We start from the raw sequence: 23945 nt of genomic DNA, 5'->3' as shown, positions 1-23945 counted from the left end.
TCCCACTTAGAAATCATGGAGGGGTCTGAAATTGTCATCGTAGGTGCATGTCCACTGTGAGAGACAGTCTAATAAAAAAAAAATCCAGAAATCACAATGTATGATTTTTTAACTATTTATTTGTATGATACAGCTGCAAATAAGTATTTGAACACCTGAGAAAATCAATGTTAATATTTGGTACAGTAGCCTTTGTTTGCAATTACAGAGGTCAAACGTTTCCTGTAGTTTTTCACCAGGTTTGCACACACTGCAGGAGGGATTTTGGCCCACTCCTCCACACAGATCTTCTCTAGATCAGTCAGGCTTCTGGGCTGTCACTGAGAAACACGGAGTTTGAGCTCCCTCCAAAGATTCTCTATTGGGTTTAGGTCTGGAGACTGGCTAGGCCACGCCAGAACCTTGATATGCTTCTTACAGAGCCACTCCTTGGTTATCCTGGCTGTGTGCTTCGGGTCATTGTCATGTTGGAAGACCCAGCCTCGACCCATCTTCAATGCTCTAACTGAGGGAAGGAGGTTGTTCCCCAAAATCTCACAATACATGGCCCCGGTCATCCTCTCCTTAATACAGTGCAGTCGCCCTGTCCCATGTGCAGAAAAACACCCCCAAAGCATGATGCTACCACCCCCATGCTTCACAGTAGGGATGGTGTTCTTGGGATGGTACTCATCATTCTTCTTCCTCCAAACACGTTTAGTGGAATTATGACCAAAAAGTTCTATTTTGGTCTCATCTGACCACATGACTTTCTCCCATGACTCCTCTGGATCATCCAAATGGTCATTGGCAAACTTAAGACGGGCCTTGACATGTGCTGGTTTAAGCAGGGGAACCTTCCATGCCATGCATGATTTCAAACCATGACGTCTTAGTGTATTACCAACAGTAACCTTGGAAACGGTGGTCCCAGCTCTTTTCAGGTCATTGACCAGCTCCTCCCGTGTAGTTCCGGGCTGATTTGTCACCTTTCTTAGGATCATTGAGACGAGGTGAGATCTTGCATGGAGCCCCAGTCCGAGGGAGATTGACAGTCATGTTTAGCTTCTTCCATTTTCTAATGATTGCTCCAACAGTGGACCTTTTTTCACCAAGCTGCTTGGCAATTTCCCCGTAGCCCTTTCCAGCCTTGTGGAGGTGTACAATTTTGTCTCTAGTGTCTTTGGACAGCTCTTTGGTCTTGGCCATGTTAGTAGTTGGATTCTTACTGATTGTATGGGGTGGACAGGTGTCTTTATGCAGCTAACGACCTCAAACAGGTGCATCTAATTTAGGATAATAAATGGAGTGGAGATGGACATTTTAAAGGCAGACTAACAGGTCTTTGAGGGTCAGAATTCTAGCTGATAGACAGGTGTTCAAATACTTATTTGCAGCTGTATCATACAAATAAATAGTTAAAAAATCATATATTGTGATTTCTGGATTTTTTTTTTTAGATTATGTCTCTCACAGTGGACATGCACCTACGATGACAATTTCAGACCCCTCCATGATTTCCAAGTGGGAGAACTTGCAAAATAGCAGGGTGTTCAAATACTTATTTTCCTCACTGTATATATATATATATATATATTTTATTTTATTTTTTTTTTTATTTTTTTTTGTAAATTAATTTAGTTTTACTAGACTAAAATCAGCTTTGCAACTTTGCATTTTCACTCGCGACAGGCGATTAAATAAATTACGTCACTAGCAGCTTGTATGTAATTGATTGAAATATGACTATACGTCATGACGTTAAGTATTTTTTTTAGTATTTATTCATAATAATCTGTATTCGTCTAAAACACCTAACGTGCTTGATCATTCAAGCAATCGTGGATTTATAGAGGTTGTTGTTGTTGTTTTAATTAAAAGTGGGTGTATTATTATTATTGAGGGTGGGAGAGGTATGCCCCCCCAGTGACACAACGAGGCCCCCTCGTTCCGTATGTCCTGGCGCCGACCCTGCAATTACCCCCGACTGAAGATAATGATACCCCCCAAATTGTATAAACATCACATGGTCACAAGATCTAAGACTATGTAAACATTCACACATAGTTTGACTCTCAGTAGGAAGATCAAAAACTAACTATTTTGAATCTAATCAGTAAATTGATGCCATCATGTTCACCTTGAATGCCCAATACAGTGTAGTTCACCTTAGTTTTTCATGTGATGTTATGTAAGGAAGCAGGATCAGCAGATCTTAAACATATTCTTAAATTTGTAATCCTACAATAGCCAGAGATGGCAAAAGTGCACACATCCTTAACTAAAGCAGAAGTACAGATACTCATGTTTAAAAAGATTTAAGGACTTAAACCTTTCACTCAAGGTAAAGTAAAAACGCATGGGTAGTAATGGCTACTAAAAAATAACTGGACCTCACATCCTATTGATGCTTTAATACAAAAGAACTTACATTTAAAATTTTGTTAGCTAATGAATGTATCCAGGCTGAACAACCACCATGTAATACACAAGCAGAGAAAAGACTAAGCTGATGAAAAAAAACTATGTGCCGTCCCCTAGGCCACATCATAGATTGTAGGGTGATTCTGCCTCTTCTTTGGATGCTTTAAAAATGACAAAATTGAGGCGAGTTATTCTGTAAATTCTATTTAAGTACAAACAGAAAGAAAATTATAATGCAAGCATAATTTGCACTTCACCTGGTTTACCGGTTTTACAGCATATGGAAACTATCTGACTAAACCTGTCAGGTTTCAGATGATCGCTTAATACTGGAGAAATTAACAGCAGAGTACACATTTCCATAATAAAAAAAGAAAAAGTATTTCTTTAAATCAGTACATGCTCAAATTGGCGACATTACTGGGAAACAGACACAGGCCTATTCACTGGCCTAAACAATTTGTCCTAAAGACTGAATATTAATGTGTGTGCCATCAGCACCAGCAACATGTGGCAACATCCCTTATACAAACACTGAGAAATAAAACTTTAGGGAAAAATCCTTAGCCGCTCCTAAATCTGAACCCCTGCGAATCGCTTCAAAAACTGGGCATTATCTGTCATACACAACCTTTAAGTGCTTTCTTAAATTCAACGGCGAATTCTTGAAAGCCAGCATTTTGTGCTTTTTAGGTTCGCACAATTAGCAATGCATTCGCCAGGAATCCTTTTTAACGCAGACAATTACATAATCTCTCTCATATATGGCCATGCGTGATCAGGAATGTCTCTATTCTCAGTCATGTCGACATCGCTAACTCCCTCTGTCTCATCCATAACGTTAATCATTCTTCTTGTTGTCTTCTGCCTTGCTCCGTGGGAGCTTATAGCCTACGTCTGTGGTGCGTGATAGTCAAGAAAATTATACACCAATGGGGGAGTCATGTTTTCTGTTGAAAAAGGCGCACAATGACAAAAGAAATAGTATTGATCATGCCAGCAAATACAGATTAGAATTAAAGTAATGAGCCAGGTTTGAAAATATAAGTAGAAAGTACAGACGTGAAAAAATGTGAGTGCAAGTAAAAACTTAAATAGTGAAGTAAACTGATACCAGAAAAATCTACTTAAGTAAAGTAACACAGTATTTGTACTTCATTATTTCCCATTTCTGTATATAGCATTTACATTTTATATATGTAAAAATGCTTTCACTAATGGGAAATTGTTTCCTGAACGAGATCTAATCTGTGGCTGCGTCTGAATCACATACTGTCTGAGTATGTATACATTTTAATTTGAATTTACTTTGTGGGCATTAAAAAGCGTGTTATATGAAGTATGAATGTGTATTATGAATGTAATCCGGACGTACATCCACCATGTTGTTACTGTCACGTGACCAACCAGCATCAGTTGCGTCGCTTCACTGCCATTCATAAATCCTCTCCCGTGGCCTCATGGGATAGTAAAGTGTCCATTGAATGCGCACTTCAGAACCTTGAAAGTAGAAGTAGGTCATCCGGGGACTTTTCGCTTACTGTGTTTCAAATACAGTGCATACTAATCCAGACTCAAAACACGTTTAGCTGTGCATTTACTGAATGAGCACTGTGCCACTGTTCGTCCGACTATTTGTACTGTATTTTATTTGATTTTTTATTCAAAACTGTTTTAATTATTCTTTTTTCTTTTGATTATTTTATTTTCTTCTATGTAAAGCACTTTGAATTACCATTGTGTATGAAATGTGCTATATAAATAAACTTGACTTGCCTTGCCTTACTCTTTTGGCGTAGGGAAGTATTTGATTCTGGACGCACCACATGTAAACTGAGTTCCAGACATGGCGTAAACAGTAAAGTGCCAGCAATTAATCACTCTTTCCACTCATTTAATTATCAAAGGCCTGAGGGCCAAAATCAACAAAGAATGTGTTTGACATCATCAGTTCTTCATTGTCTTTTCTAGTGCATTTGAAACTATTCTAATGAGCATTTGAGAAGTGCACTCACAATATATGTTTAAGTTATCTTTATTAACTCTACCATATCAATGCTGTGTAGGTCCTGGGCTTTAACAATGAACCACCAATGATGCAGCAAACCCAGAATCCTCAGACTCCTGCTGAACTCAAGGTTTCGTATGAATATTTACATCAAACACTAACCCAGTTAACAGGGAACGTTCTCAGAACTTTAGCTAACATTCTGTCAAGGTTCTGTTGCATGAACAGCTGTATTTACTGTAGAGATGCATGTATCCTTTGGGTTCGTCTGATTCAACTGATTAAATCTGATATTGTTGATGCAAACAGAAATGTCCAGAGGAAAAACCTGAGGACCAAATTCATTCCAGCTTCAGCAAGTTCATGAGTGATCTGAACAAACCAGGAGTCCCGTATGTGTTGAGTCTTGCCAACCGCCTCTACGGAGAGCAATCCTACCAGTTTGTTGAGGTAAGACTCGGTTTATTCACTGGAGGTTCTGGAAATGTTCTCAACTCTAATATCACTTCCACCTCAATCGGTTTGCTGTATTACAGAAATTCCTCAATGACGCAAAAAGCTACTATGAAGCCGGACTGGAGAAGGTGGACTTCATGAACCAATCAGAGGCTGCTCGTGTCAACATCAACCAATGGGTGGAGACAAAAACACAAGGTGAAATCCAGCATAAACTTATTCTCAATTTGAAACTTCTTTTACATTCTTACAAATAAAAGTTATTTCATGTTTTTTGCAGCACTTTAGGTTCAACAAAAATGTCTTTTCAAGGGCCATGTTTGGCTTCATGGGTTCTTGAGTTGAGCTTTATAGTAACAATATCAAACCAACCAGTTCAAATCACTGCTCAAAGTGAACAATGTCCATTTGTATTTTAGAGAAGATCAAGGACTTGGTGCCACATGGAGCCATCGATGGGATGACAAAACTGGTTTTGGTGAACGCCATCTACTTCAAGGGAAAATGGGAGGACAAATTCCCAAAGGAATCCACCAGAGATGGGCAGTTTAAGCTGAACAAGGTGAGATTTCATTCTCTTTTTTAATATTATTTTAATAATATTTGTAACAGTCATGATGAAATCTGAGAGGTTATAATGTGTTTCCATTAATGTTTGGCAGAATCAAACTAAACCAGTGAAGATGATGTATCAAAAGGAGGACTTTCCTCTGGCCTTCATCCCAGAGATCAACAGTCAGGTTCTGGAGCTGCCGTATGTCGGGAAGAATCTCAGTATGTTGATCATCCTTCCTAACGAGATGGAAGACGACACCACTGGCCTTCAGAAGGTGATTTGAATGCTTAATTAGCCAGCCGTGACCAGTCAGATGTTTACTTGTGGAGCAGTTTTCATTTTGACTATTTCAACTATTCATCTGACATGTCTCTCTTATTATCTAGCTTGAAAAGGCACTGACCTACGAGAAGCTCATGGAATGGACCAAACCAGAAGTCATGCGTAAACAAGAGGTTGAAGTGTCTCTGCCCAGATTCAAGATGGAAGAAACCTACGACATGAAGAGTCTTCTGATCAGCATGGGAATGGAGGATGTTTTCGACATGCAGAAGGTGAATCTTTCAGGCATGTCCTCCAACAACGACCTGGTGGTGTCGAAGGTGATCCATAAAGCCTTTGTTGAAGTCAACGAGGAAGGAACCGAAGCGGCTGCAGCCACCGAAGTCGAGATGTTTATGTGTTATATCGAACCGCAGGACTTCAACGCAGACCATCCTTTCCTTTTCTTCATCCGACACAATCCAACCAAGAGCATTTTGTTTTACGGACGCTTCTGCTCTCCATGAGTGAGTCCTGCTGCATGAGACGCTTCAGCTAGTTTAGGTGGTGATCTGGTTAAAATGACTAGAGGAGACTCGGGACAACTTCTACAAATCAAAACAGTTTAAGAAAAATTGATATGTGCCAACAGATCTTTTGCAATTTACAGGAGAAAGACTTATTTAATTAATAGTATAAAATTTTACAAAAATGATTGCTTCAAACAGAAATTAATCCTACAAGGTTAAGTGGGACCTGCATTACAATTATTTGAAATACATTAATTCCTAATCATTATCGTTAACTAAAACCATAAATGTTACTTGAAAAAAAAAAAAACAGTTTAAGTTGAAGTACTCAAATAATTAATAATGACAATGTACACAACAAAATAACGAAAACTTTAAAATGCAAACAAAATAGCCTAAAATAAAAAGGAAATCTAATTTAAAATATTACCAAAAACTATAATAGTATATCAATGATAAATGTTACAAACTGCTCGGATACGCAAAGGCTGAGGATCCAAAGGCAGTAGTTTATTAAAGGGTAATCCAAAGTAGTGATGGGAGCTTTCGAAACACTCCTTCATGAAGCTTCAAAACCTTTATGAATCTTTTGTTTCGAATCAGTGGTTCAAAGCGTGTTTTGAAACAGTGAATCATTTTGCAAAGCAATTGGTTCAATTGAATCAAAGCTTTTCTCCCATCGCTAATCCAAAAATGTAATCCAAAACAGGCAAAAGATCAAAACACAGGCAAACAATCCAAATAGATGCCAGGAAAAATCCGGTAAAACAGGCAACAGGCTTAAAACCATGGAACAGATAATCAAAGAAGCGCTCGGAAATGCAGAGGTGACACACACAAGACTTAGCAATGAATGACGGAATAAATCAGGCTTATATAGATGGAATTAAAGCTACACTGTGTAGGATTTTCTCCCATCTAGCAGTGAAATTGTTAATGACTACCAACTGAATATTACTTTCTAGCCCCTCCCATTCCGAGAGCGTTTTAACTCCTATGGTGGCCGTATTATTTCAAATCTGCCGGCAGTCGCGAGTAATCTCCCCCTCGCATTCGTAACGGTGCCACTGAGTGTAAAAATGCGAAAGGTGAAGCTTGAATTTCCAGGAATGTCCCTCTTTGGCGAATGGATTTTCAAGATGGAGGCGCAACATGGCTGCCGGCATTTGAGCGACTCGCTCGTATGTATTCTAAATGGCAGATTCTACGCTTACGAGAATACTTGATTAGTTGGTAGAAGTAATTACACATTAATGAACACATATAATTTTGAAAGAACAAAGTGTTTTTTTTTAAGAATCAACTTAAAAAATTACACAGTGTAGCTTTAACAAGGTTTAACAAGCATCAGGGATAATGAGTCTGGGAGAGTTCTAGGAAACATGTGTTTATGATTGAAGAAATTAAATGCATTGCAGTTGTCCTGAGTCTCATTCAGGTTGTGGTTTTAGACGGGTCTCTTCATGCTACTGTACATGTAATCAAATCTATCAGTTTACAGAATCATTTATGAGGCTACATATTTAGCATTCACTGTAACAGTATATTCAACATAAATTAAATAAATCTGTACAATTCTTCAATAAAACCTGATTTTGAGTCATTTTTAACTGTAAACCGCTGTGACAAATTAACTGTGGTCAAACTCTGGTGCCAATGAAACTCAAAGAAACTGGTTTCTGAAAAGAGTGTTGAGGGGAAAAAACATGGAAAGAGAGGAAATCAATCTACCATTTTAATTAGTAAAATAAGTTTATTTGTATGAATGTAACATCAGGGTGTATATGTTGTAATATACATAAGGGATAATGTAGAGTGAGGCGGTTGTTATAGCGAACACAACCCCTTCAGGCTGATTCTCCGCTTCGCGTCGGGATCCTGATCAGCCTGTCGGGGTTGTATTCGCTATAACAACCGCCTCACTCTACATTATCCCTTACATATATCAAAACTGATCTGTGGTTACAAAAAGATCAGTAAATATGGCAATTAAATATAAACCAAATTCAAAGATCAACTCAAAACTAAAAGGAATCTGATCTAAGACTTGTGCCACTCAGACTGATCTAGAATCAGACGACCTTAACAAAAGCCTATATATAGTCCATATAATGTGACAATATGGGTAATAATGTTCAATCACATTCAAGACTAGTGTTGTTTTATAATTATTATTATCATTATTAATATATTTCATATTATAGTCTATTAAAATAAAGCTCAATTTTAGTTTAAGTTTAGTTATTTTGTTATGAGCTTTTGTCGATTTTATTCGGGTGGGTTTTTCCATTCAATTTAGCCTTTATTTTTATTTAATTTTTAGTACTTGATTAGCTTATCAAAATAAATATATATAAAAATATTTATTTTTAAGTTTTTCCATCTAATATATATAGGCCTAATTTCATCTTTATTTTAACGACCCAAAGTAATTAAATTTTTTGTTTTAGTTAAGAATAACAACACTTGTCAAGAGTTTAGAGTTTGTGTCTACACACACACACACAGATTTTTAAACAGAAATGATCACTGAAAAAATAAATAAATAAAAGAGTGACAACTAGCCCCAGTGTCCCCTACACGTGGTTCCAGAAGGTCATTTAAAATGTCTTACTTAAAAAGTCACTGCATAGATAAAAAAAAAAAAAACTAATGTCTGAGAACCACAAATGCATCTTTAATTAGCTAACATTCTGTCCAGGTTCTGTTGCATGAACAGCTGTATTTACTGTAGAGATGCATGTATCCTTTGGGTTCGTCTGATTCAACTGATTAAATCTGATATTGTTGATGCAAACAGAAATGTCCAGAGGAAAAACCTGAGGACCAAATTCATTCCAGCTTCAGCAAGTTCATGAGTGATCTGAACAAACCAGGAGTCCCGTATGTGTTGAGTCTCGCCAATCGCCTCTACGGAGAGCAATCCTACCAGTTTGTTGAGGTAAGACTCGGTTTATTCACTGGAGGTTCTGGAAATGTTCTCAACTCTAATATCACTTCCACCTCAATCGGTTTGCTGTATTACAGAAATTCCTCAATGATGCAAAAAGCTACTATGAAGCCGGACTGGAGAAGGTGGACTTCAAGAACCAATCAGAGGCTGCTCGTGTCAACATCAACCAATGGGTGGAGACAAAAACACAAGGTGAAATTCAGCATAAACTTATTCTCAATTTTAAACTTATTCTACACTCTTACAAATAAAAGTTAATTCATGTTTTTTGCAGCACTTTAGGTTCAGCGAAAATGTCTTTTCAACGGCCATGTTTGGCTTCATGGGTTCTTGAGTTGAGATAAATGATAAAAATATCAAACCCAACCAGTTCAAATCACTGCTCAAAGTGAACAATGTCCATTTGTATTTTAGAGAAGATCAAGGACTTGGTGCCACAGGGAGCCATCGATGAGATGACGAAACTGGTTTTGGTGAACGCCATCTACTTCAAAGGAAACTGGGAGAAGAAATTCCCAAAGGAAGCCACCAGAGATGGGCAGTTTAAGCTGAACAAGGTGAGAATTCATGCTCTTTTTTTATATTATTTTACTTATATTTGTAACAGTCATGATGAAATATGAGGGGTTATAATGTATTTCCATTAATGTTTGGCAGAATCAAACTAAACCAGTGAAGATGATGTATCAAAAGGAGGACTTTCCTCTGGCCTTCATCCCAGAGATCAACAGTCAGGTTCTGGAGCTGCCGTATGTCGGGAATAATCTCAGTATGTTGATCATCCTTCCTAACGAGATGGAAGACGACACCACTGGCCTTCAGAAGGTGATTTGAATGCTTAATTAGCCAGCCGTGACCAGTCAGATGTTGTGAAACAATTTTTTATTTGGACTATTTTAACTATTCATCTGACATGTCTCTCTCATTATCCAGCTTGAAAAGGCACTGACCTACGAGAAGCTCATGGAATGGACCGAACCAGAAGTCATGTATAAACAAGAGGTTGAAGTGTCTCTGCCCAGATTTAAGATGGAGGAAACCTACGACATGAACAGTCTTCTCATCAGCATGGGAATGGAGGATGTTTTTGATGAGAAAAAGGTGAATCTTTCAGGCATGTCCTCCAACAACGACCTGGTGGTGTCGAAGGTGATCCATAAAGCCTTTGTTGAAGTCAATGAGGAAGGAACCGAAGCGGCTGCAGCCACTGGTGTCTTCATAAGGATAGGTTGTGTTGGTCGTCGGGTCTTCAAACCGCAGGTCTTCAACGCAGACCATCCTTTCCTTTTCTTTATGCGACACAATCCAACCAAGAGCATTTTGTTTTATGGACGCTTCTGCTCTCCATGAGTGAGTCCTGCTGCATGAGACGCTTCAGCTAGTTTAGGTGATGATCTGGTTAAAATGAGTAGAAGAGACTCGAGACAACTACTACCAATCAAAACAGTTTAAGAAAAATGTATATGTGCCAACAGATCTTTTGCAGTTTACAGAATAAAGACTTATTTAATTAATAGTATAACATTTTACAAAAATGATTTTTCTTCAAACACAAATTAATCCTACTAGGTTAAGTGGGACCTGCATTACAATTATTTGAAATACATTAATTCCTAATAATTTTAGTAATTATTATAATAATTTTTTAATTATCGTTAACTAAAACCATAAATGTTACTTTAAAAAAAACAAAAAACATTTGGTTTAAGTTGAAGTACTCAAATAATTAAAAATGACAATGTACACAACAAAATTCTGAAAAACTTTCAAATGAAAACAAAATATATACCTAGCCTAATAGGCTATAATAAAAAGGAAATCTACCAAAAAAAAATATTACCAAAAACTATAATAGTATATCAATGATAAATGTTACAAACTGCTCGGATACGCAAAGGCTAAGGATCCAAACACAGTAGTTTATTAAAGGGTAATCCAAAGAAATGATGTGAGCTTTCGAAACACTCCTTCATGAAGCTTCGAAATTTTGCAAAGCAATTGGTTCAATTGATTCAAAGCTTTTCTCCCATCACTAATCCAAAGACGTAATCCAAAACAGGCAAAAGGTCAAAACACAGGCAAACAATCCAAATAGATACCAGGAAAAATCTGGAAAAACAGGCAACAGGCTTAAAGCGCTCAGAAATGCAGAGGTGACACATACAAGACTTAGCAATGAATGACGGAATAAATCAGGCTTATATAGATGGAGTTAACAAGGTTACACAGCAGACAGCAATCATGGATGATGAGTCCAGGAGAGTTCTAGGAAACATGTTTATGATTGAAGAAATGAAATGCATTGCAGTTGTCCTGAGTCTCTTTCAGGCTGTGGTTTTGGACGGGTCTCTTCATGCTACTGTACATGTAATCAAATCTAGCAGTTTACTGAATCATTTATTGAGGCTACATATGTGTATGCATTCACTGTAACAGTATATCCAACATAAATGAAATAAATCTTTACAATTCTTCAATAAAACCTTAACTGTGGTCAAACTCTGGTGCCAATGAAACTCAGATAAAACTGGTTTCTGAAAAGAGTGTTGAGCGGAAAAAGCATGGAAAGAGAGGAAATCAATCTACCATTTTAATTAGTAAAATAAGTTTATTTTTATGAATGTAACATCAGGGTGTATATGTTGTAATATACATAAGGGATAACGTAGAGTGAGGCGGTTGTTATAGCGAACACAACCCCTTCAGGCTGATTCTCCGCTTCGCGTCGGGATCCTGATCAGCCTGTCGGGGTTGTATTCGCTATAACAACCGCCTCACTCTACATTATCCCTTACATATATCAAAACTGATCTGTGGTTACAAAAAGATCAGTAAATATGGCAATTAAATATAAACCAAATTCAAAGATCAACTCAAAACTAAAAGGAATCTGATCTAAGACTTGTGCCACTCAGACTGATCTAGAATCAGACGACCTTAACAAAAGCCTATATATAGTCCATATAATGTGACAATATGGGTAATAATGTTCAATCACATTCAAGACTAGTGTTGTTTTATAATTATTATTATCATTATTAATATATTTCATATTATAGTCTATTATATAATTTAAAATGAAGCTTAATTTTAGTTTAAGTTTAGTTATTTTGTTATGAGCTTTTGTCGATTTTATTCGGGTGCGTTTTTCCATTCAATTTAGCCTTTATTTTTATTTAATTTTTAGTACTTGATTAGCTTATCAAAATAAATATTTATATATAAATATTTATTTTTAAGTTTTTCCATCTTATATATATATATATATATATATATATATATATATATATATATAAATGTTTTTTTTTTTTTTTTTTTATTTTAAACTATGCAGTGACTTAAGTAAGACATTTTAAATGACCTTCTGGAACCACGGTGTAGAGGACACTGGGGCTAGTTGTCACACTTTTATTTTTTTTACTTTTATTAGCAACTTTTATACAGTATTATGAAACAGAATTCTCTTAATGGTAAAAATATATTATTTTAGTCAATACATTTTTGTGACATATATATATATAATTTCATCTTTATTTTAACGACCCAAAGTAATTACATTTTTAGTTTTAGTTAAGAATAACAACACTTGTCAAGAGTTTAGAGTTTGTGTCTACACACACACACAGATTTTTAAACAGAAATGATCACTGAAAAAAAAAGAAAAAAAAAGTGACAACTAGCCCCAGTGTCCCCTACACGTGGTTCCAGAAGGTCATTTAAAATGTCTTACTTAAAAAGTCACTGCATAGATAAAAAACAAACAAAAAAAACTAATGTCTGAGAACCACAAATGCATCTTTATTTTTTTGTTTTAAATGAAAAGTATAAACGCTTTTATTTGAAGTTGAATAAGCGTCACTCAGGATCCCACAATTTACCCATTCGTTCCAGCCTGTGTCCACTTTTATGTCTTTAAACGCTCGTTTTTTGGGGTCGACAGTTTAAAAAAACTTATTTCTGGGTTTTTTAGCTTGTTTGTTGTACACCTTGTCACATAGCATCTTTTAGACATTGTTTTGTTATTTGTTATAAGTCATAAATGACAAGGATCATCCTTGAAGGATGCAGCCAGCTTCTCGCAATGCAAAGTCAAGACGGTTGGATTGTCACTACTGGAGGTGTCACAACATACGGAGACATGTTCCGCAACTCGGTGTCAGTCAGGTGTCATGACTCATGTCAGTGTCAGTGTGTCGCGATGATGCACAGCAACTGACATTTTTGGCATGTGCAAGTGGATAGTGGCATGTGTCACTGACATTATTGGCATGATGTGCCACTATCCACTGGCACATGCCAATAATGTCAGTTGCTGTGCATCATCGCGACACACTGACATAAAAGTGGACACAGGCTGGAACGAATGGGTAAATTGTGGGATCCTGAGTGAGTGACGCTTATTCAACTAAACAAATCAAAAAATAAAGACGCATTTGTGGTTCTCAGACATAAATGTTTTGTTTTTTTTTTTTTTTTTTTAATCTATGCAGTGACTTAAGTAAGACATTTTAAATGACCTTCTGGAACCACGGTGTAGAGGACACTGGGGCTAGTTGTCACACTTTTATTTTTTTTACTTTTATTAGCAACTTTTATACAGTATTATGAAACAGAATTCTCTTAATGGTAAAAATATATTATTTTAGTCAATACATTTTTTATTATTATTATTATTATTATTAAAAAAAAAAATATATATATATATATATATATATATATATATATATATAAAATGGTAGATTCATTTCCTCTCTTTCCGTGTTTTCACCCTCAACACTCTTTTCAGAAACCAGTTTTCTTTGAGCTTCATTGGCACCAGAGTTTGACCACAGTTAATTTATCACAGCGGTTTACAGTAAAAAATGACTCAAAATCAGGTTTTATTGAAGAACTGTAAATATTTATTTCATTTATGTTGAATATACTGTTACAGTGAATGCATACACATAATATGTAGCCAAATGATACTTTGGATTACCCTTTAATAAACTACTACCTTTGGATCCTCAGCCTTTGCGTATCCGAGCAGTTTGTAACATTTATCATTGATATACTATTATAGTTTTTGGTAATATTTTCAATTAGATTTCCTTTTTATTATAGGCTATTTTGTTTGCATTTTGAAGTTTTCGTAATTTTGTTGTGTACATAGTCATTTTTAATTATTTGAGTACTTCAACTTAAACCAAATGTTGTTGTTTTTTTTTGTTTTTTTTTTCAAGTAACATTTATGGTTTTAGTTAACGGTAATAACCCTGATCTAAAATGATTAGGAATTAATGTATTTCAAATAATTGTAATGCAGGTCCCACTTAACCTTGTAGGATTAATTTCTGTTTGAAGCAAATAATTTTTGTAAAATTTATACTATTAATTAAATAAGTCTTTCTCCTGTAAATTGCAAAAGATCTGTTGGTACATATCAATTTTTCTTAAACTGTTTTGATTGGTAGAAGTTGTCTCGAGTCTCCTCTACTCATTTTAACCAGATCACCACCTAAACTAGCTGAAGCTTCTCATGCAGCAGGACTCACTCATGGAGAGCAGAAGCGTCCATAAAACAAAATGCTCTTGGTTGGATTGTGTCTGATGAAGAAAAGGAAAGGATGGTCTGCGTTGAAGACCTGCGGTTTGATATAACACATTAACCTTATGACGACGCCGGTGGCCGCAGCCGCTTCGGTTCCTTCCTCGTTGACTTCAACAAAGGCTTTATGGATCACCTTCGACACCACCAGGTCGTTGTTGGAGGACATGCCTGAAAGATTCACCTTCTGCATGTCGAAAACATCCTCCATTCCCATGTTGATCAGAAGACTCTTCATGTCGTAGGTTTCCTCCATCTTGAATCTGGGCAGAGACACTTCAACCTCTTGTTTACGCATGACTTCTGGTTTGGTCCATTCCATGAGCTTCTCGTAGGTCAGTGCCTTTTCAAGCTGGATAATGAGAGAGACATGTCAGATGAATAGTTGAAATAGTCAAAATGAAAACTGCTCCACAAGTAAACATCTGACTGGTCACGGCTGGCTAATTAAGCATTCAAATCACCTTCTGAAGGCCAGTGGTGTCGTCTTCCATCTCGTTAGGAAGGATGATCAACATACTGAGATTATTCCCGACATACGGCAGCTCCAGAACCTGACTGTTGATCTCTGGGATGAAGGCCAGAGGAAACTTCGCCTTTTGATACATCATCTTCACTGGTTTAGTTTGATTCTGCCAAACATTAATGGAAACACATTATAACCCCTCATATTTCATCATGACTGTTACAAATATTATTAAAATAATATTTAAAAAAGAGCATGAATTCTTACCTTGTTCAGCTTAAACTGCCCATCTCTGGTGGATTCCTTTGGGAATTTGTCCTTCCAGTTTCCCTTGAAGTAGATGGCGTTCACCAAAACCAGTTTCGTCATCCCATCGATGGCTCCATGTGGCACCAAGTCCTTGATCTTCTCTAAAATACAAATGGACATTGTTCACTTTGAGCAGTGATTTGAACTGGTTGGTTTGATATTGTTACTATAAAGCTCAACTCTAGAACCCATGAAGCCAAACATGGCCCTTGAAAAGACATTTTTGCTGAAACTAAAGTTCTACAAAAACATAAAACAACTTTTGTAAGAGTGTAGAATAAGTTTCAAATTGAGAATAAGTTTATGCTGGATTTCACCTTGTGTTTTTGTCTCCACCCATTGGTTGATGTTGACACGAGCAGCCTCTGATTGGTTCTTGAAATCCACCTTCTCCAGTCCGGCTTCATAGTAGCTTTTTGCGTCATTGAGGAATTTCTGTAATACAGCAAACCGATTGAGGTGGAAGTGATATTAGAGTTGAGAACATTTCCAGAACCTCCAGTGAATAAACCGAGTCTTACCTCAACAAACTGGTAGGATTGCTCTCCGTAGAGGCGGTTGGCGAGACTCAACACATACGGGACTCCTGGTTTGTTCAGATCACTCATGAACTTGCTGAAGCTGGAATGAATTTGGTCCTCAGGTTTTTCCTCTGGACATTTCTGTTTGCATCAACAATATCAGATTTAATCAGTTGAATCAGACGAACCCAAAGGATACATGCATCTCTACAGTAAATACAGCTGTTCATGCAACAGAACCTGGACAGAATGTTAGCTAAAGTTCTGAGAACATTCCCTGTTAACTGGGTTAGTGTTGATGTATTCATACGAAACCTTGAGTTCAGCAGGAGTCTGAGGATTCTGGGTTTGCTCCATCATTGGTGGTTCATTGTTAAAGCCCAGGACCTACACAGCATTGATATGGTAGAGTTAAATGCTTCTCAAATGCTCATTAGAATAGTTTAAAATGTGCTAGAAAAGACAATGAAGAACTGATGATGTCAAACACATTCTTTGTTGATTTTGTCCCTCAGGCCTTTGATAATTAAATGAGTGGAAAGAGTGATTAATTGCTGGCACTTTACTGTTTACGCCATGCCTGGAACTCAATTTACAGTACATGTGGTGTGTCCAGAATCGAATACTTCCCTACGCCAAAAGAGTAAAGCAAGGCAAGGCAAGTTTATTTATATAGCACATTTCATACACAATGGTAATTCAAATTTCTTTACATAGAAGAAAATTAAATAATCAAAAGAAATAAGAATAATTAAAACAGTTTTGAATAAAAAATACAGTACAAATAGTCGGACGAACAGTGGCACAGTGCTCATTCAGTAAATGCACAGCTAAACAGAAGTGTTTTGAGTCTGGATTAGTATGCACTGTATTTGAAACACAGTTGGCGAAAAGTCCCCGGATGACCTACTACTACTTCCAAGGTTCTGAAGTGCGCATTCGATGGACACTTTACTATCCCATGAGGCGACGGGAGAGGATTTATGAATGGCAGTGAAGCGACGCAACTGAAGCTGGTTGGTCACGTGACAGTAACAACATGGTGGATGTACGTCCGGATTACATTCATAATACACATTCATACTTCATATAACACGCTTTTTAATGCCCGCAAAGTAAATTCAAATTCAAATGTATACATACTCAGACAGTATGTGATTCAGACGCAGCTACAGATTAGATCTCGTTCAGGAAACAATTTCCCGTTAGTGAAAGCATTTTTATATAAAATGTAAATGCTATAGACAGAGATGGGAAGTAATGAAGTACAAATACTGTGTTACTTTACTTAAAGGAGAACTCCGGTCAATTTTAACATTGAGCTCATTTTTTTGTGAATTTGGAGTGCTCTCAGTACAAAGAACAAAGACAAAAATCGGTGTTGCCTACACAGTGTTATCCTCTTTTTAAAATTTGCACCCTGTTGACTTCAATGGGGCAAGTTTTAAACCTGCTTTTAGCCTCTTAACATCCTTGATGTGTCATTACAAGTGCACAGCCAATGTGAGTGATTCCTTCAGAGTGAACACGGTGAATCTGACTGCAGTAGATGTGAAAGATATGAATAAAAATGAAGTTAATTCAGCCAGCGCACATACCTGTATTTACTTCCTGTTTTCGGTCGAAGTCCACAGTAGTCGATTGTCGAGTTCACGCGCGTGATCATAGGTAACTAACCTATGAATAAGGAATCACTCACATTGGCTGTGCACTTGTAATGACACATCAAGGATGTTAAGAGGCTAAAAGCAGGTTTAAAACTTGCCCCATTTAAGTCAACAGGGTGCAAATTTTAAAAAGAGGATAACACGGTGTAGGCAACACCGATTTTTGTCGTTGTTCTCTGTACTGACAGCACTCCAAATTTACAAAAAAAATTAGCTCAATGTTAAAATTGACCGGAGTTCTCCTTTAAGTAAATTTTTCTGGTATCAGTTTACTTCACTATTTATTTTTCTGACAACTTTTTACTTTTACTCACATTTTTTTACACAAATGTCTGTACTTTCTACTTATATTTTCAAACCTGGCTCATTACTTTAATTCTAATCTGTATTTGCTGGCATGATCAATACTATTTCTTGTCATTGCTCGCCTTTTTCAACAGAAAACATGACTCCCCCATTGGTGTATAATTTTCTTGACTATCACGCACCACAGACGTAGGCTATAAGCTCCCACGGAGCAAGGCAGAAGACAACAAGAAGAATGATTAACGTTATGGATGAGACAGAGGGAGTTAGCGATGTCGACATGACTGAGAATAGAGACATTCCTGATCATGCATGGCCATATATGAGAGAGATTATGTAATTGTCTGCGTTAAAAAGAATTCCTGGCGAATGCGCTACAAATTGTGCGAACCTAAAAAGCACAAAATGCTGGCTTTCAAGAATTCGCTGTTGAATTTAAGAAAGCACTTAAAGGTTGTGTTTGACAGTTAATGCCCAGTTTTTGAAGCGATTCGCAGGGGTTCAGATTTAGGAGCGGTTAAGGATTTTTCCCTAAAATTTTGTTTCTCAGTGTTTGTATCAGGGATGTTGCCACATGTTGATGGTGCTAATGGCACACACATTAATATTCAGTCTTTAGGACAAATTGTTTAGGCCAGTGAATAGTCCATGTCGCCAATTTGAGCATGTACTGATTTAAATACTTTTTCTTTTTTATTATGGAAATTTGTTCTCTGCTGTTAATTTCCCCAGTAATAAGCGGTCATCAAAATTTTCTTTCTGTTTGTACTTAAATAAAATTTACAGTATAACTCGCCTAATTTTGTCATTTTTAAAGCATCCAAAGACAAGAGGCAGAATCACCCTACAATCTATGATGTGGCCTTAGGGGACGGCAATTTTTTTTTTTTTTTATCAGCTTAGTCTTTTCTCTGCTTGTGTATTACATGGTGGTTGTTCAGCCTGGATACATTCATTAGCAAACAAAATTTGAAATGTAGGCTAAGTTCTTTTGTATTAAAGCATCAATTGGATGTGAGGTCCATTTACCAGCGCAACACTAAAACAGGTATAATAATGGCTACTTGAAACATGAGTATCTGTACTTCTGCTTAAGTGAAGGATGTGTGCACTTTTGCCATCTCTGGCTATATAGGCTATCTAAATATAATATCAACAAACAACACGATTAATTAACCTTGAGAGCTGTAATAGTAAAAAACGTGCTAAACGTTTACGATAGAGTCCCACATGTAATACTCAGCTATTTCATTAGCAAAGATGTTAGCCAATCACAGCTGTGGGCGTTTCCACTGAAGTCTCACAGCAGACACGCCCCTTCAAACAGAGCGTTCAAATCAGAGGCTAAAATCAGGGTAGGAAAAAGCACAGGATTGAACTCAACACTTCCAATAAATAATGTGGAAGCATGAAAATGGTATGTGTGATGAATGTGATGTTTTAGAAACAGTAGAGTATGTATTATTTTTTTTAAATGTAACAAATATGATGATCAACGACCAGTAAATCTCGGCTGTTTTAACCTTTTTTAAAGAATACAGGATTACAGCATAGGATATAATGTATGGGAATCATGATGCTTCTACCTATCCTGAAAGATGAGGGGAAAGATTGGAAGCTGGAGGAGCTGAACATACAGCGCCAGCAGAGGGTGGGCGGGGCATTACATCTTCATATACAAAAAAACAAAACAAAAACAGATGCATCACCCATGTAGGCTATCCAGTAGGATTTATAAATTTTGACAATTTTTGGTGTAAAAATCATACTAACATCATAAGTGCACCCCAGGAAACATAAAAAAAATAATGAAACAATGCAGTTCATGACCCCTTTAAAATCTGGAACGCATGCACTCGTTGTGTCAACTTGCTTCCTGGTTCCTCTGTCTCAGTCTACTTTTACTTTTGTGTGAGTCTTTGAGATCACCTTAATCATCTGATCTGCAGTGTTTCCTCTTGCACCGAGCGACACCATGGCCAGAGCCGAGGAGATGCTGACAGGAGAGAAGAACACATTTCCTGATGCGTTTCCTCCGCTGATCTCCTTGAACAGGTTGAGGGAGAACTGTGTGTTTGCTGCAGTCAAAGGCTCCATTTTCACAAGCTAGAAAGTAAGAGAGAGAGAGAGATATGATCAGCATAACAAAGTGAAAATCCCAAACAGAGCATTGCTCAGTTCAGTTGTCATTTCCTGTGTAAACAACATCACATGCTTGAAAACATAAATCCATGCATTATCTTTCATATGACAGTACAGCATTAGAACAGCAGTTTTTGCATCTTTTCATCATTATACAGAAGTGTAATGTAATCTGTTCTATTCAAGCACTACCTAGAGTTTTTTTTAGCAGGAACGATGATGTTTCCCCGTGTGTCAGAGGTGAAAGAATGATCTGCTGAGTCACTAAGTTTCATTCTTATAAACGTTATCTCGCCCTGAAGAGCCCATCCTCTAAACCAAATCCAGCCCAAACATCTCGGGTTACTCAACCATGAGAGGATATGTGTGTGACGTCACTGTCGGCCGGAGTGACTGCGGTTACGCCCACTGAGTGGCAAAAGACTAAGTAGTAGCATTGGTTTTCAGCGTGAATGCCGCGAAAAACACACACAACACATCTAAAATGGGAAAGAGCTTTGAGATTGACTGTACAAATAGATTTGACAAAGAAATCTGAGATATATTTATACAGACTGTAGAAAGCTACAGCAAAGAGAAGCAAATAATTCGCTGCAATACATAGAAATAACGACTCCAGACAGCGAAACGTGGATTTGCAGTTGTTTTCGCTTTTTGTATTTTTGCTTTTTGTATTTTGCACAGAAAGCCAATGGCACGTCACTAGGCTATGCATATTGGCACATCCAGTCTTCATTGGCATGTGCCAGTGGTAGTGGCATGCGCGTTTCCATTACAGATTTGCGCAAAACTTTTGCGATATTTTCTAAATATCGATTAAAAAAAACTATTGCGAAATGTTATTAACCGATGTTATGCGACTAAAACGTCATTTTTTCCTCTCGATAAATCATTCCAAAAATCATGGCAACAGACGTTGGTAGGTTTATATATATCACAGCCACCGCAATAGACATTATTATTATTAATGGAAGGAAACGTAGACGTGTTAATCCAAGCATTCCCAGAAACGTACATTTCCACTTATAAAAAATCTTGAGGGAAAAAATATATTTTTCTTAAATCTGAACGTTGAGTCATATGGAGGACATGTTAAACTATGAGGAACACATATCATGCCATCTCAGCATGTTTTTATGATTGAATAAAATACATTTTTATACGCCCTGTCACAGACAAATTTGTATATGTTAGAATGGTTTCCTAATGAATTTCTTTGATACAAATAGCATTTTTTTATTGATCACATGTCCCTGATTGTATCTAACATGGTTTTATAATTCATTTAAGAAATATAAGTAACTTTTCAGTCAACTGTAGTACACAAAATCACAGAATACCCACCAGGCACATAGTTGTAAAATAACTACCTTTACATAGGAGATTTTTACAAAAACATAGTAGTGGATATATACCCCCACCTTCATCTACACAGTTAAAGAGATTAATTAATTAATATTTCCTCAAATAGTACACTTTTGTCATAATTTCCTGTGTGACAGGACTGATGGTACTGTGACAGGACTGACTTTATGGATTTTGATGATGCAGAAAAAGTTATGTTTTGTGTTCGTAAGTTTTGATTGGCATTTCTTTTTTAAATTATTATAATTTTAATGTTAATGTAATATTAGACTATGGTAAAATTCAGCCAAGGACATACATAATATTGCCAAAAGTATTGGGACAGCCCTCCAAATAATTGAATTCAGGTGTTCCAATCACTTCCATGGCCACAGTTGGCCACAAGGCACCTGGGCCTTCATTTTACTATTGCATGCGTTAAATACATAATATATGCAATAAATGTAATAAAAAAGAACAATAACATTAATTTGTAAGGCTGTGTCACACAGTAATGTGACAGGGCCTGATGGTTGGCCATTTTAAACTGCCATTACTCAGCCTGCTAGCATGCTAGCATAAAAACTGTTAACATGCGAGCAAGGAATTTCAGTAACCTTTTTAGACATGTTTTGGATTTAAAACATTTTCATTATTTTTTGGAATGTTTTACCGTGACAGGGCCTGACCCTTTAGCTCGTCTTCCTAAAAAAAACCATACAAAAACAAGCTTAAAATCATACAATTCAATGACAGAATTCAGCCTTGAAAAAATGTCAGCTTCACCTGGGTCAAATGATGTCACTTCCTCTGAGTGATACCCTTAAAGGTGTATTTCACACATTTTATATATAGTTTTATGTAAACGTGACAGGACTGACCAAAACATGGGGATAGTTGTAAAATATATTTTTTTTGTAGAATTTATATATAATTTCATGTTTTTGATCAGTTGATGTGAATGATAACAGCTTAAACTTGTTATTGATGGAGTTTTTTCTTCTTCTAAATAACAGTTTTTAGCATAACAAAACTATGAAAGCTGTAGCTCCAATTTGGCTGAGGACAAGGACATGGACAGGATTTGTAATTTTCAAAAGTGTTTTTAATAAAGAAGAAAATATCTGAGAACCTAATGAATGACATATTCCTTTACAGAACAACTCACAGAAATCAACTATGAGCCAGTTTTAGAAATTTTTGGATGAAATACTATTTATTCACTGCAACAGTTCAAGGACAGATAATGTACGTTTCTGGTAGAATGACCCTAATGGCAAGGAAAGACCCTTACTGTGAGCGGCACATATGAGGTGTTTCTGGGTGTTTCTCACTCATTTCTGCTCCGAGGTCTTGATTGTGGCACCTCTATGAGGTTTAGAATCCAGTTGAATTTAATAAAGAACTCTGTCTCGTATTCTGTCCAAACACTACGCCTTCTAAGTCAGGTGACTGTAAATGCGCAAAAACTGTTTCCACTGCAGTTTTGCGAAATATTCCTTTTTCGAATTGCCTGAAAAAAACCCTCATGCGAGCGTGAAAACTTTTTTGCGATAAACGGGAGTGATGTGTTTCCATTGCGCGTATTTCCAATTCGCAATTTCAATTTGCCAATTTGAAGGGTAATGGAAACGCGACTGCACAGCAACTGACATTATTTGCATGTGCCAGTGGATAGTATGCCATACAAATACAAAAAGCAAATTTGATTTATATAAAGACAATATGGGTAGGTCTAAATCCGGGTGATCATATATCGTCCAGTCCTAAAACTTTTATAGTTTGCAGTGTTTATTTAAAAACATCAGATTATGCAAAATATAAGATGGTAAATATTTAATTGATGATTTGTCAGTAGGCTACAATATATAACAATACAATATATAGGGTATGATTTTACCCCAAAAGTCAACATACTGACACAAAATGACAACTGCAAATCCACGTTTCGCTGCCTGGAGTCGTTATTTCTGTGAATTGCAGCGATTCATTTGCTTCTCTTTGCTGCAGCTTTCGACAGTCTGTATAAATATATCTCAGATTTATTTGTCAAATTTATTTGTCAAATATATTTTTACAGTCAGTCTCAAAGCTCTTTCCCATTTTAGATGTGTTGTGTGTGTTTTTCGCGGCATTCACGCTGAAAACCAGCGCTACTACTTAGTCTTTTACCACTCAGTGGGCTTAACCGCAGTCACTCCGGCCGACAGTGACGTCACACACATATCAGCGGGGCTGCGTTCAGCCCCGACAAAACGTTGCACAACGTTTTTTAAACAGAAACGGTGATGCGTTGAACACACTGTTCTGATGACGCAAGAGTTACAACTATGGCAGCTGAGAAGGCCATTCTTTGTGTTCTTTGTGAAGAATTTTCGGAGCCTGATGAAGTCGGTATAAATATGTGTTTAATACTACAAAATATGCCCAATGTTA

General features: G+C 36.8%; 3 protein-coding genes across 4 annotated transcripts; 2 read left to right on the top strand and 1 right to left on the bottom strand.

Annotated features, from left to right (window-relative positions):
- Positions 1 to 4176: 4176 nt before the first annotated feature.
- Positions 4177 to 7386, top strand: LOC311067253 (leukocyte elastase inhibitor-like). The gene is made up of 6 exons (XM_084088987.1): positions 4177 to 4541; positions 4721 to 4861; positions 4948 to 5065; positions 5287 to 5429; positions 5530 to 5697; positions 5810 to 7386. Exons 1-6 carry the CDS (start codon positions 4497 to 4499, stop codon positions 6209 to 6211), a joined length of 1017 nt encoding a protein of 338 aa, XP_083945113.1. The 5' UTR covers positions 4177 to 4496; the 3' UTR covers positions 6212 to 7386.
- A 711-nt stretch (positions 7387 to 8097) lies between these two features.
- On the top strand, positions 8098 to 10758 carry LOC311067254 (leukocyte elastase inhibitor-like). The gene is made up of 5 exons (XM_084088988.1): positions 8098 to 9155; positions 9242 to 9359; positions 9582 to 9724; positions 9825 to 9992; positions 10101 to 10758. The coding sequence occupies exons 1-5, from the start codon at positions 9069 to 9071 to the stop codon at positions 10515 to 10517; spliced, it is 933 nt and encodes a 310-aa protein (XP_083945114.1). The 5' UTR covers positions 8098 to 9068; the 3' UTR covers positions 10518 to 10758.
- Positions 10759 to 14341: 3583 nt separating this feature from the next.
- On the bottom strand, positions 14342 to 22291 carry LOC311067247 (leukocyte elastase inhibitor-like). 2 transcript variants are annotated; one of them, XM_084088979.1, is made up of 8 exons: positions 22183 to 22291; positions 19953 to 20129; positions 16366 to 16437; positions 16051 to 16191; positions 15847 to 15964; positions 15488 to 15630; positions 15219 to 15386; positions 14342 to 15106 (listed from the first exon to the last, which is right to left on the bottom strand). In XM_084088979.1, the coding sequence occupies exons 2-8, from the start codon at positions 20118 to 20120 to the stop codon at positions 14702 to 14704; spliced, it is 1215 nt and encodes a 404-aa protein (XP_083945105.1). In that variant the 5' UTR covers positions 20121 to 20129; positions 22183 to 22291; the 3' UTR covers positions 14342 to 14701. The 2 variants fall into 2 exon arrangements, with proteins under 2 accessions (XP_083945105.1, XP_083945106.1); XM_084088980.1 differs by lacking the exons at positions 19953 to 20129; positions 22183 to 22291 and adding an exon at positions 19797 to 19943.
- Between the last annotated feature and the right edge of the window lie 1654 nt (positions 22292 to 23945).

Source organism: Abramis brama, assembly GCF_963993115.1.
Source record: "Abramis brama genome assembly, chromosome: 17".
Taxonomy (NCBI): domain Eukaryota; kingdom Metazoa; phylum Chordata; class Actinopteri; order Cypriniformes; family Leuciscidae; genus Abramis; species Abramis brama.
This window is presented reverse-complemented; position numbering and strand designations above follow the sequence as displayed.

What these genes read in the sequence shown, in the direction of transcription:
- LOC311067253 (XM_084088987.1), top strand. Translation starts at nt 4,497, where the DNA reads ATGATGCAGCAAACCCAGAATCCTCAGACTCCTGCTGAACTCAAG. An exon ending in AGACTCCTGCTGAACTCAAG is followed by an intron (nt 4,542 to 4,720) that starts GTTTCGTATGAA and finishes TGATGCAAACAG; the next exon opens with AAATGTCCAGAGGAAAAACC. An exon ending in AATCCTACCAGTTTGTTGAG is followed by an intron (nt 4,862 to 4,947) that starts GTAAGACTCGGT and finishes GCTGTATTACAG; the next exon opens with AAATTCCTCAATGACGCAAA.
- LOC311067254 (XM_084088988.1), top strand. Translation starts at nt 9,069, where the DNA reads ATGAGTGATCTGAACAAACCAGGAGTCCCGTATGTGTTGAGTCTCGCC. An exon ending in GGTGGAGACAAAAACACAAG is followed by an intron (nt 9,360 to 9,581) that starts GTGAAATTCAGC and finishes TTTGTATTTTAG; the next exon opens with AGAAGATCAAGGACTTGGTG. An exon ending in ACACCACTGGCCTTCAGAAG is followed by an intron (nt 9,993 to 10,100) that starts GTGATTTGAATG and finishes CTCATTATCCAG; the next exon opens with CTTGAAAAGGCACTGACCTA.
- LOC311067247 (XM_084088979.1), bottom strand. Translation starts at nt 20,120, where the DNA reads ATGGAGCCTTTGACTGCAGCAAACACACAGTTCTCCCTCAACCTGTTC. An exon ending in CTGCAGATCAGATGATTAAG is followed by an intron (nt 16,438 to 19,952) that starts GTGATCTCAAAG and finishes AATGCTGTGTAG; the next exon opens with GTCCTGGGCTTTAACAATGA. An exon ending in AATCCTACCAGTTTGTTGAG is followed by an intron (nt 15,965 to 16,050) that starts GTAAGACTCGGT and finishes GCTGTATTACAG; the next exon opens with AAATTCCTCAATGACGCAAA.